Source organism: Scyliorhinus torazame, chromosome 9, assembly GCF_047496885.1.
Source record: "Scyliorhinus torazame isolate Kashiwa2021f chromosome 9, sScyTor2.1, whole genome shotgun sequence".
Taxonomy (NCBI): Eukaryota; Metazoa; Chordata; class Chondrichthyes; order Carcharhiniformes; family Scyliorhinidae; genus Scyliorhinus; species Scyliorhinus torazame.
In genome coordinates, this window is record NC_092715.1 from 18,323,954 (window position 1) to 18,336,401 (window position 12,448).

At 46.3% G+C, this 12,448-nt stretch overlaps 1 protein-coding gene across 2 annotated transcripts in view; it reads right to left on the minus strand.

Moving 5' to 3' along the window:
- znf131 (zinc finger protein 131) overlaps positions 1-12,448 on the minus strand; it is a 44,487-nt gene that overhangs the window by 20,824 nt on the left and 11,215 nt on the right. For both annotated transcript variants that reach the window (XM_072515645.1, XM_072515644.1), the window contains exon 4: positions 1,613-1,757. In XM_072515645.1, coding sequence (XP_072371746.1) covers positions 1,613-1,757 — 145 coding nt within the window. The remainder of the gene's footprint in view (positions 1-1,612; positions 1,758-12,448) is intronic.

The window sequence follows — 12,448 nt, forward strand, 5'->3', positions numbered from 1 at the left end:
CGTCATGTATGCGGCGCCGCCTTTACGCGGCGCCAAGGCCTGGCGCGCGTAAATGATGCGGCGCCGCTCCTAGCCCATTATCAGGCCCTGAATCGGTCGGGATCGGGGCCGTTTCCCGCCGTCGTGAACGTCGACGGCGTTCACGACGGTGCGAACGCTCTGCCTCCATTTGGGAGAATCCCGCCCGTGCTGTTGGGTGAATTGGACATTCTGAATTCTCCCTCAGTGTACCCGAACAGGTGCCGGAATGTGACAACTAGGGGCTTTTCACAGTAACTTCATTGCAGTGTTAATGTAAGTCTACTTGTGAAAATAAAGATTATTATATGGTATTAAAATTGCATCCACCTAAAAACCCCAATCTTTAATATCTAGGATGTGGAGATGCCGGCGTTGGACTGGGGTGAGCACAGTAAGAAGTCTTACAACACCAGGTTAAAGTCCAACAGGTTTGTTTCGATGTCACTAGCTTTCGGAGCGCTGCTCCTTCCTCAGGTGAATGAAGAGGTGGGTTCCAGAAACACATATATAGACAGATTCAAAGATGCCAAACAATGCTTGGAATGCGACCATTAGCAGGTGATTAAATCTTTACAGATCCAGAGATGGGGTAACCCCAGGTTAAAAAGGTGTGTCAACTTCAAACAACCGCGCAACCTCAAACAAACCATTGTTTGCAGCAAACTACCCAGTCTTCAGAACAGTGACCACGACACCACACAACCCTGCCAAGGCAATCTCTGCAAGACGTGCCAGATCATCGACATGGATACCACTATTACACGTGAGAACACCACCCACCAGGTACGCGGTACATACTCGTGCGACTCGGCCAACGTTGTCTACCTCATACGCTGCAGGAAAGGATGTCCCGAAGCGTGGTTCATTGGCGAGACCATGCAGATGCTGCGACAACGAATGAACGGACATCGCGCAACAATCACCAGGCAAGAATGTTCCCTTCCAGTCGGGGAACACTTCAGCAGTCAAGGGCATTCAGCCTCTGATCTACGGGTAAGCGTTCTCCAAGGCGGCCTTCAGGACGCGAGACAACGCAGAATCGCCGAGCAGAAACTTATACCCAAGTTCCGCACACATGAGTGCGGCCTCAACCGGGACCTGGGATTCATGTCGCATTACATTCATCCCCCACCATCTGGCCTGCGAAATCCTACCAACTGTCCTGGCTTGAGACAATTCACACCTCTTTAACCTGGGGTTACCCCATCTCTGGATCTGTAAAGATTCAATCACCTGCTAATGGACGCATCCCAAGCATTGTCTGGCATCTTTGAATTTGTCTATATATGTGTTTCTGGAACATACCTCTTCATTCACCTGAGGAAGGAGCAGCGCTCCGAAAGCTAGTGACATCGAAACAAACCTGTTGGACTTTAACCTGGTGTTGTAAGACTTCGTACTTTAATATCTAGGATCACACATACACACCATGAATGGCCTCTAGCCAGGAGGACTGCAAGCAGCCACCAAACACATAAAATTGTAGAATCCTAGGGCACAGGAGGACAATCCAGCCCAGTGAACCTGTGTCCCAGCACCAGTCCCCAGAGGAGTAAATGGCAGGGGAGAATTAGTGCGTGTGTTTTATTACCGGTTGTTGAGTGCTTTCATCGCCTCTTCCATCTGCAAGTATTCGGCTGCCTTCCACACATCACTCGCCTCCTCTTCCTGCAGCAGCATCAGCTTGGCAGTGTAGGTGAACTCAATCAAGTGCCGGAATGCCAGGTTACTCACCCCTGAGGCAACAGAGCAACACATATCAAAAACACAGTCCCGCCATAGCTACGCTACTTTGTAACAAGCCACACCCCAACCTGTTGAAACTCACCCTTCCCTGAGGGCCTCAAACTGTGGAGTTGCTCAACAAACTATTTTATAAAACTCATGGAAATTACAGATGAGTAAGGCCCCCTCGGGGCCTCATCCATTCGAAAGAGGCCTGTAATCTCCCCACTGCAGCCTCCAATTGCTTCTCGTTGTGAGACCATCGTCTTCACCTCTGCTGTTCGAAAGGAACATTGTAAAGTCAAGTTCACTTTGCGAACAGCACTTCTACTCGAATTTAGAAAAATACCATTTGCGTCAGCGGTGGCTCAAGTCGTACTCCTGCCTGAGTCACTCGGTGCCGGGTTCAAGTTCCATTCCAGAAACCTTAGCATGGATATCAAGGTTGACGCTCCAGTGCGGCAGTCAAGGTGTGCAAACTGTTGGGACCTGGCACCTTTCTGGTGACATGTTAAACCAAAGCCCCAGCTGCCCTCTCAGTTAACGTAAAAGCTCTCGTGACATTATTTTAAAGACGAATAGAGCAGTTATCCCCCGCATCTCAGCCAATATTTACCTCTAAATCGACAGGACAAAAACTGGTTATTATCATTGCTGTTTTTGCGAGATTGCTGAGCCTAAGTTTGTAAGAGTGTTTTTGGGAAAGCTTATTAAGTGAGTTCACAGAGTGATTTCAACACTTCTGTTAAACACTCGGCTGATGGTAAATGTCTTGCTGTACAAACCCCAGAAGGGAAACTTGAAACAACTTCCCCCATGTTTGTTTGCAATTTGTATAGTATGAGTGAAAGTTTCGAAATCCAGAAATGATGTCCCCGACTACTTGTGATGATTTTATAGCAAAGAAATAGGAAAAGCAATAAGCTAAAATAGAAATACACTTAAACATGACAAAGCTGTCACATAGTACTGGGGGCTACACAGCTATTCCTGCAATTGGCTGAGATCTGAAATAGCCCCCTGCATAAGTTTCAATATCTGGTCAGTCTGTTCCCATTCACATACCCTCAGTTTTAAAATATGACCAGAATATTACCGACAGCAAAATACTCTAATTTCTTGGGTTTCTCTGCCAGGTTTTCTTGACACTGTTCCATAGAGAGCAAATGTGAGAGCTACCCAGAGAGTAGGCTATTCTAGATCTGATCATGTGCAATGAGACAGGATTAAGTAATGACCATGTAGTAGAGGCACCTCTCGGAAGTAGTGATCATAACGTGATTGAATTTCGCAATCAGTTCACGGGGAGGAGTGGATTTAAGATCAATGTTTTGAACTTTAAATAAGGGCAGCTATGTGGGTATGAAGACAGAGGTGCCTAAAGTGAACTGGGAAATTAGGTTAAGGGATAAGACAATATGGATGCAGTAGCAGACGCTTATGGGGATATTTCATGACACTCTGCAAAGATACAGTCCGCTGAGAAATAAAGATTCTCGGGGAAGGCCATACCATCCATGGCTAATGAAGGATGTTAAAGTAAGTATCAAACTTAAAGAAAAAGCATATAGATCCGCAAAGATGACTGGCAGGTCAGAAGATTGGACAGAATATAAAGAACAGCAAAGAATGACTAAAAAATAAAGAGTACAAAAAAATGCTAAGCTAGAAATACAAAAACATATAGTTAGAGTTTCTACAAATATTGAAAAAGGAAAAATGATGAATGTTTGTCCAATTAGACAGTAAAAAATGGGGAATCAATAATGAAAAATAAAGAAATGGCAGAAAAATTGAACAGCTGTTTTGCATTTGTCTCCATTGTAGAGGATACAAATAATGTCCTAGAAATAAATGCATCAAGATGAAAGGGAGGAAGGAACTTGAAACAATTACAATTACAACATGGAAAGGGTACAGGGAATATTAGAACTAAAAGCTGACAAGTCTCCTGGTCCTGATGGATTTCATTCTTGGGCCTTAAAAGAAATGGTTTGATTTTCCAAAATTGCCAAGGTTCTGGGAAGGTCCCATCAGATTGGGAAATAACGAATGTGACGTTTCTATTCAGGAAACGAAGGAAACAGAAAGCAGGAAACTACAGGCCAATTAGCTTGAATTCGAAAAATTGATGGAAGCTATTATCAAGGTTATAGGAGGACACTTAGAAAATCTCATTGCATCAAGCAGATTCAACATGGCCGACACGGTGGCACAGTGGTTAGCACTGCTGCTCCACAGCGCCACGGTCCCAGGTTCGATTCCCGGCTTGGGTCACTGTCTGTGCGGAGTCTGTACGTTCTCCCCGTGTCTCCGTGAGTTTTCTCCGGGTGCTCTGGATTCCTCCCAAAAGACGTGCTTGTTAGGTGAATTGGCCATTCTGAATTCTCCCTCAGTGTACCCGAACAGGCCCAAGAGTGTGGCGACTAGAGGATTTTCACAGTAACTTCATTGCAGTATTAATGTAAGCCTACTTGTGACAATAATAAAGATTATTATTACGCTATTATTAACTAGAAGCAGGAGTAGGCCATCTGGCCCCTCGAGCCTGCTCCGCCATTCAATTTGTGGACTCGGCTCCACTTACCCCACCCGCTCACCATAGCCCTTAATTCCTTTACTGTTCAAAATTCTATCTATCTTTGCCTTAAAAACATTTGATGAAGGAGCCTCCACTGCTTCACTGAGCAGGGAATTCCACAGATTCACAACCATTTGGGTGAAGAAGTTCCTCTTCAACTCAGTCCTAAATCTGCTCCTCCTATTTTGAGGCTATGCCCCCTAGTTCTAGATTCACCCGCCAGTGAAAACAACCTCCCTGCTTCTATTTTAACTATTCCTTTCATAATTTTATATGTTTCTCGAAGATCCCCCCCGCATCCTTCCAAATTCCAATGAGTATAGTCCCAGTCTACTCAGTCTCTCCTCATAAGCCAATCCTCTCAACTCTGGAAACAACCTAGTGAATCTCCTTTGCACCCGCTCCAGTACCAGTACATCCTTTCTCAAGTAAGGAGACCAAAACTGTACACAATACTCCAGGTGTGGGCTCACCAGCACCCAATACAGCTGCAATATAACATCCCTGTTTTTAAACTCTATCCCTCTAGCAATGAAGGGCCACATTCCATTTGCCTTCTTAATTACCTGCTGTACCTGCAAACCAACTTCATGCACAAGGGCACCCAGGTCCCTCTGCACAGCAGCATGCTGCAATTTTATACCATTTAAATAATAGTTCATTTTGCTGTTATTCCTACCAAAATGGATGACCTCACATTTATCAACATTGTATTCCATCTGCCAGACCCTTGCCAACTCACTTAAACTATCTACATCCCTCTGCACATTTTCAGTGTCCTCTGCACACTTGGCTCTACCACTCATCCTGCTGTCTTCGGAAAGGCAGGGGAAGCAAATGGAAAAGGCAGGGGAAACAAAGCCTGGGTTGGTAAGGGAGCTCGAGAATACCATGAGACAAAAACAGAAAGTGGGTGATGTACAGCAGACAAATCCTTCCAACCAGGACAAATATAGTGAGCTGAGCGGGGAATGTAGAGGAAAATAAGACAGGCAGAAAGAATACGAACATAGAAAGGCAGTTAACAAAGAAAATAACCCCAAAATATTCATGCCAGCATGTAAGTTTAATAAGCAGATACTAAAAGGCAGATGGGTCTATTCGGAGGAAAAAACAACGATGGGGGAGATAAAACAGCAGGGACTTGGCGTGGTTTGAGTTCATTAAGGAGAGCCGGCATAGACTTAGAAAACCTAACTAAGCTAAATGAATTTTTTGATGAAGTAACAGAGAAGGTTACTGAATGGAATGTGGTGAATGTACTCTCCATGGATTTTAAGAAAGCATTTGACAAACCATATAAAGGGCAGGTTAAAATTATTCTTATTTTGTTCTTCATTGTGGGCATGGTTGGCAAGGCCAGCATTTATTACCCATCTCTAATTGCCCTTGAACAGAGTGGTTTATTGGACACTTTCAGAGGGCAGTTAAGAGCTGTTGATCACATGGAATCACAGAGGCCAGGTTAAGGATAGCAGATTACGTCCCCGAACCAAATGGGTTTTTAAAACATTCAACAATGGTTTAATGGGCCAGAAATTTACACTCTGAGACGGGGAGCACGGAATTGTGGATCCTGCCTCAACCCAGACGCAATTTCAGATTCGGCCCACGCCCCGATTAAGCCCTTTAAGTAGACACTTCAGATTTGGGGTGCCCTTCCTCGGGACCCGGGCCTCCGGCCCTCCCTCCCCACCCCCTGATCCCAGGGCGGGACTGGAGAGCTGTCAGCCAATCCGATTGGTCAGCAGCTCTCCAAGGCGGGACTTCCTGCCAAAGGCAGGCAGAGGCTGCCAATCAGCGCCCATTTGAAATGGAAGTGGACTTGTCGGGGTCAGTGGGGATGTGTTATTCGGGCCATGGTCATCATTGGACTGAAGTCCAGAGTTCGGTGGAGTTCAACATTTCACTACCTGCGGTGCTGGGATTTGAACCCTGGTCCCCAAATTAAACTGGCTCTCTGGATTACTAGTTTGGTGGCAATACCACTGCACCACCAGGCCCTGTGGCTCATGAAATAGGGTCAAGATCGACAAAAAAATTGGCTTAAGGACAGAAAGCAGCAAGTTGTGGTAATTGTTTCTTTTCAAACAGCGATGTTCCCCAAGGGTCAGTGCTAAGACCACAGAATTTTTTGATATGAATAAATGTCTTGGATTACAGTTTACAAAATTAAGTTTAACAATTTGCTGATGATACCAAACTTAGGATAGTGGTAAACAGTTGGGGTTGTACAAATCGACTGCAACAAAACGTAGATAGGCCAGCATAATGAACAGACAAGAGTGACTGGAAGAAAAACTGAAAATACAGGACAATCTCAGCAGGTCTGACAGCCTTTCAAATCTGGATGACTCCAAGAGTCTCTCGCCACAGATGCTGTGAGACCTGCTGAGATTGTCCAGTATTTTCTGTTTTCGTTTGAGATTCCAACATCCGCAGTCATTTGTTTTTATAAGCGGTGATTGAACTTTAACACAGAGAAATAGAAACAGAGAAAAAATAGGAGCAGGAGCAGGCTATTTGACCCTTCAAGCCCGCTCCACCATTCATTATGGTCATGGCTGACCATCCCTCTCTTACCAACTTTTACAGATGCACCATAGAAAGCATCCTATCGGGCTGCATCGCAGCCTGCTATGGCAACTGCTCGGCCCAAGACCGCAAGAAACTTCAGAGAGTCGTGAACACAGCCCAATTCATCACATAAACCTGCCTCCCATCCATTGACTCCATCTACACTTCCCGCTGCCGTGGGAAAGCGGCCAGCATAATCAAAGACCCCTCCCACCCGGGTTATTCTCTCTTCCAACTTTTTCCATCGGGCAGGAGATACAGAAGTCTGAGAACACGCACGAACAGACTTAAAAACAGCTTCTTCCTCGCTGTTACCAGATTCCAAAATGATCCTCTTATGGACTGACCTCATTAACACTACACCCTGTATGCTTCATCCGATGCCGGTGTTATGTAGTTACATTGTGTACCTTGTGTTGCCCTATTATGTATTTTATTTTTATTTTCATGTACTTAATGATCTGTTGAGCTGCTCACAGAAAAATACTTTTCACTGTACCTCGGTACACGTGACAATAAACCAATCCAATCCAATCCAATTTAATAGACTAATCCCGCTTTCCATATCCTTTGATCTCCTTCACCCTAAATGCGATATCTAACTGCTTCTTGAAAACATACAATGTTTTAGACTCAACTACTTCCTGTGGTAACAAATTCCACAGGCTCACCACTCTCTGGGTGAAGAAATTTCTCCTCACCTCTGTCCTAAATGGTCTACCCCGTATCCTCAGACTGTGACCCTGGTTCTGGACACCTCCCCACCATCGGGAACATCCTCCCTGCACCTACCCTGTCCAGTCCTGTTAGAACTTTATTGGTTTCTATGAGATCCTCCCTCATTCCTCTGAACTCCAGCGAATACAATCCTAACCGATCCAATCTCTCCTCGTACTGCCATCCCAGGAATCAGTCTGGTAAACCTTTGCTGCACTCCCTCGAGAGCAAGAACATGAAAATGAAAATCACTTATTGTCACAAGTAGGCTTCAAATGAAGTTACTGTGAAAAGCCCCTAGTCGCCACATTCCAGCGCCTGTTCGGGGAGGTTGGTACGGGAATTGAACCGTGTTACTGGCCTGCCTTGGTCTGCTTTCAAAGCCAGCAATTTAGCCCTGTGCTAAACCAGCCCTTCCTAGATAAGACCAAAATTCCACACAGTATTCCAGGTGGGCCTCACCAAGGCCCTGTATAATTGCAGCAAGACATCCCGGCTCCTGTACTCGAATCCTCTCGCAATGAAGGCCAACATACCATTTGCCTCCTTTACCACCGGCTGCGCCTGCATGCTTACCTTCAGTGACTGGTGTACGGGTACACCCAGGTCTTGGTGCACGTTCCTCTCTCCTGATTTATGGCCATTCAGATAATAGTCTGCCTTCTTGTTTTTGCTACCAAAGTGGATAACGTCACATTTCTCCAAATTATACTGCATCTGCCATGCATTTGCCCACTCACTCAGCTTGTCCAAATCACACTGAAGCATCTCTGCATCCTCCTCACAGCTCACCCTCCCACCCAACTTGGTCTCATCTGCAAATCTGGAGATATTACATTTAGTACCCTCATCTACATCATTAATATATATTGTGAATAGCTGGGGTCTTAGCACTGATCGCTGCGGTACCACACTAATCACTGCCTGCCAATCTGAAAAAGACCCGTTAATTCCGACTGTTTCCTGTCTGCCAACCAGTTTTCTATCCATCTCAATACACTACCCCCAATCCTATGCTCTTTAATTTTACACACTAATATTTTACGTGGGATTTTGTCAAAAGCATTCTGAAAGTCCAAATACACCACATCCACTGGCTCCCCTTCATCAATTCTACTAGTTACATCCTTGAAGAATTCCAGTAGATTTGTCAAGCATGGTTTCCCCTTCACTGTTTTTGAAGTGCTCTGCTATAAAAACTTTGATAATGGATTCCAGAATTTCCCCCACTACCGATGTCAGGCTTACTGGTCTATAATTCCCTGCTTTCTCCCTACCTCCCTTTTTAAATAGTGGAGTTACATTAGCCACCCTCTAATCTGCAGCAACTGTTCCAAAGTCTATAGAATCCTGGAAGGTGACCACCAAAGCATCCACTATTTCTAGAGCCAGCTCCTTCAGTACCCTGGGACGCGGATTGTCAGGCCCTGGGGATTTATCAGCCTTCATAGGATTTACAGTGCAGAAGGAGGCCATTTGGCCTATCAAATCTGCACCGGCCCTTGGAAAGAGCACCACACTTAAGCCCACGCCTCCACCCTATCCCCGTAACCCACCTAACCTTTTGGACACTAAGGGGCAATTTAGCATGGCCAGTCTACCTAACCTGCACATCTTTGGACTGTGGGAGGAAACCGGAGCACCCGGAGGAAACCCACGCAGACACCGGGAGGCAGTGCAAACTCCACACAGTCACCCGAGGCCGGAATTGAACCCGGGACCCTGGAACTGTGAGGTAGCAGTGCTAACCACTGTGCCACCATGCCGCCCAATCAATTCAATCCCATCAATTTCCCCAGCACCATTTCTCTACTGATATTAATCAACTTCAGTTCCTCCTTCTTACTGAACCCAACATTCTCCAACATTTCTGGTATCTTATTTGTGTCCTCATTTGTGAAGACAGAGCCAAAATATATATTTAGTTGCTCAGCCATTTCTTTGTCTCCTGCAATACTTTCCCCTGTTTCTGACTGTAAGGGACCTTACATGAGGTGATGATGAGTGATGGGGAGAGACAATCTATACACAATGGCCCAGTTCTAAAGAGTGTGCCGGGACAGAGAGACATGGGGGCTCATATTGATCTTTGAAGATGGCAGGCCATATTGAGAGTGGTCGCATCCCTAGCCAAGCTGTTCCAGTACAGCTGCAACACTGGCATCTACCCGGCAATGTGGAAAATTGCCCAGGTGTCCTGTACACAAAAAACAGGACAAATCCCACCTGGTCAATTACCACTCTATCAATCACTATCAACAGTGCTATCAAGCGGCACTTACTCAGCAATAACCTGCTCACGGACGCTCAGTTTGGGTTCCGCCAGGGTCACTCAGTTCCTGACCTCATTTAACGCAGACAAAAGAGCTGATTGCCAGAGGTGAGAATGACTGCCCTGGATATCAAGGCCGCATTTAACCAAGTATGGCATCAAGGGGCCCTCGCTAAATTGGAGTCAATGGGAATCAGGGGGAAAACTCTGCTCTGGTTGGAGTCATACAAATGAAGATGGTTGTGGTGATTGGAGGTCAATCATCTCAGCTCCAGGACATAACCGCCAGAGTTCCTCAGGGTAATGTCCTAGGACCAACCATCTTCAGCTGCTTCATCAATGACCTCCCTTCGATCACAAGGTCAGAAGTGGGGATGTTTGCAGATGACTGCACAATGTTCAGCACCATTCGCGACTCCTCAGATAATGAAGCAGTCCCTGTCCAAATGCAGCAAGACCTGGACAGTATCCAGGTTTGGGCTGGTAAGTGGCAAGTTACATTTCCGCCGCACAATAATAATTATTATTATTGGATAAGTGTGAGGTTATTCATTTTGGAAGCAAAAACAGGAAGGCAGATTACTACCTGAATGGTTGTAAATTGGGAGAGGGGAGTGTGCAGCGGGACCTGGGTGTCCTTGTGCACCATTCGCTGAAGGTAAGCATGCAGGTGCAGCAGGCGGTAAAGAAGGCTAATGGTATGTTGGCCTTCATTGCGAGAGGTTTTGAGTATAGAAGCAGGGATGTGTTGCTGCAATTGTACAGGGCCTTGGTGAAGCCACACTTGGGAGTATTATGTGCAGTTTTGGTCTCCTTCTCTGAGGAAGGATGTTCTTGCTCTCGAGGGAGTGCAGCGAAGGTTTACCAGACTGATTCTAGGGATGGCGGGACTGTCATATGAGGAGAGATTGACTAGGTTGGGATTGTTCTCACTGGAGTTCAGAAGAATGAGGGGGGATCTCATAGAGACTTATAAAATTCTAACAGGACTAGACAGGGTAGATGCAGGGAAGATGTTACCAATGATGGGTGTGTCCAGAACCAGGGGTCACAGCCTGGGGGTTCAGGGTAAACCATTTCGGACAGAGATAGGGAGACATTTCCTCACACAAAGAGTGGTGAGCCTGTGGAATTCATTACCACAGGAAGTAGTTGATGCTAAAACTTTGAATATATTCAAGAGGCAACTGGATATAGCACTTGGGGAGAATGGCATCAAAGGCTATGGGGAGAAAGCAGGAATAGGCTATTGAGTTGGATGATCAGCCATGATCGTGACGAATGGAGGAGCGGGCTCGAAGGGCCAAAAGGCCTCCTCCTGCTCCTAACTTCGATGTATCTATGTAAGATGCACTGCAGTAACTCGCGAAGGTTCCTTAGGCAGCACCTTCCAAACTCTTGACCACGATCATCTAGGAGGACAAGGGGAGCAGATACCTGAGAACCCCACCACCTGAAGGTTCCCCTCCAAGTCACTCAACACTCTGGCTTAATAATAATCTTTATTAGTGTCACAAGTAGACTTACATTAACACTGCAATTAAGTTACTGTGAAAATCTCCTAGTCGCCACATTCCGGCTACACTGTTCGGGTGCACGGAGGGAAAATTCAGAACGTCCAATTTACCCTACAAGTACGTCTTTCGGGACTTGTGGGAGGAAACTGGTGAACCCGGAGAAAACCCACGCAGACACGGGGAGAACGTGCAGACTCCGCACAGAAAGTGACCCAAGCCGGGAATCGAACCTGGGTCCCTGGTGCTGTGAAGCAACAGTGCTAACCATTGTGTGACCGTCCCGCCCTTGGTAGCATATCACCGTTCCTTCACTGTCGGTGGGCCAAAATCCTGGACCTCTCTCCCTAACAGCACTGTGCATGTACCTACACCTCAGGGACTGCAGCGGTTCAAAAAGGCAGCTCATCACCACCTCCTGTGGGGCAGTTAGAGATGTGTAACAAATGCTGGCCTAACCAGCATCGTGACGGCACGGAGGCACAGTGGATAGCGCTGCTGCCTCACAGCGCCATGGACCCGGATTCAATTCTGGCCTTGGGAGACTGTGTGGAGTCTGCACGGTGTCCCCATGTCTGCGTGGGTTTCCTCCGGGTGCTCCAGTTTCCTCCCACAGTCCAAAGATGTGCAGGTTAGGCGGATTGGCCCTGCTAAAATTGACCCATAGGTTAGGTGGGGTTACGGGGATATTGCAGGGAGTGGGCTGAGGTTCACGTGCTCTTTCAGAGAGTTTGTGCAGACTCGGTGGGCTGAATGACCTCCTTCTGCACTGCAGGGATTCTATGAACCAGAGAAACTCACATCCCGTCAATGAATTTTTAAAAAGCACGTGGGATCTTGGGTTTGAGTACTGAGTCACTGAGTGCAAAAGCAGGAAGTTATGCCAAATCTTTACTAGAACTCTGGTTAGGTCAAAACCTGGAACACTGCAGTCAGTTCTGGTCACTATGCTTTAGGTCTGTTAAGATGCTTAAGAGGGTGCAGAGGAGATTTACCAGAATTGTTCCAGAGATTAGGGATTTTAGGTATACGATGGATGGA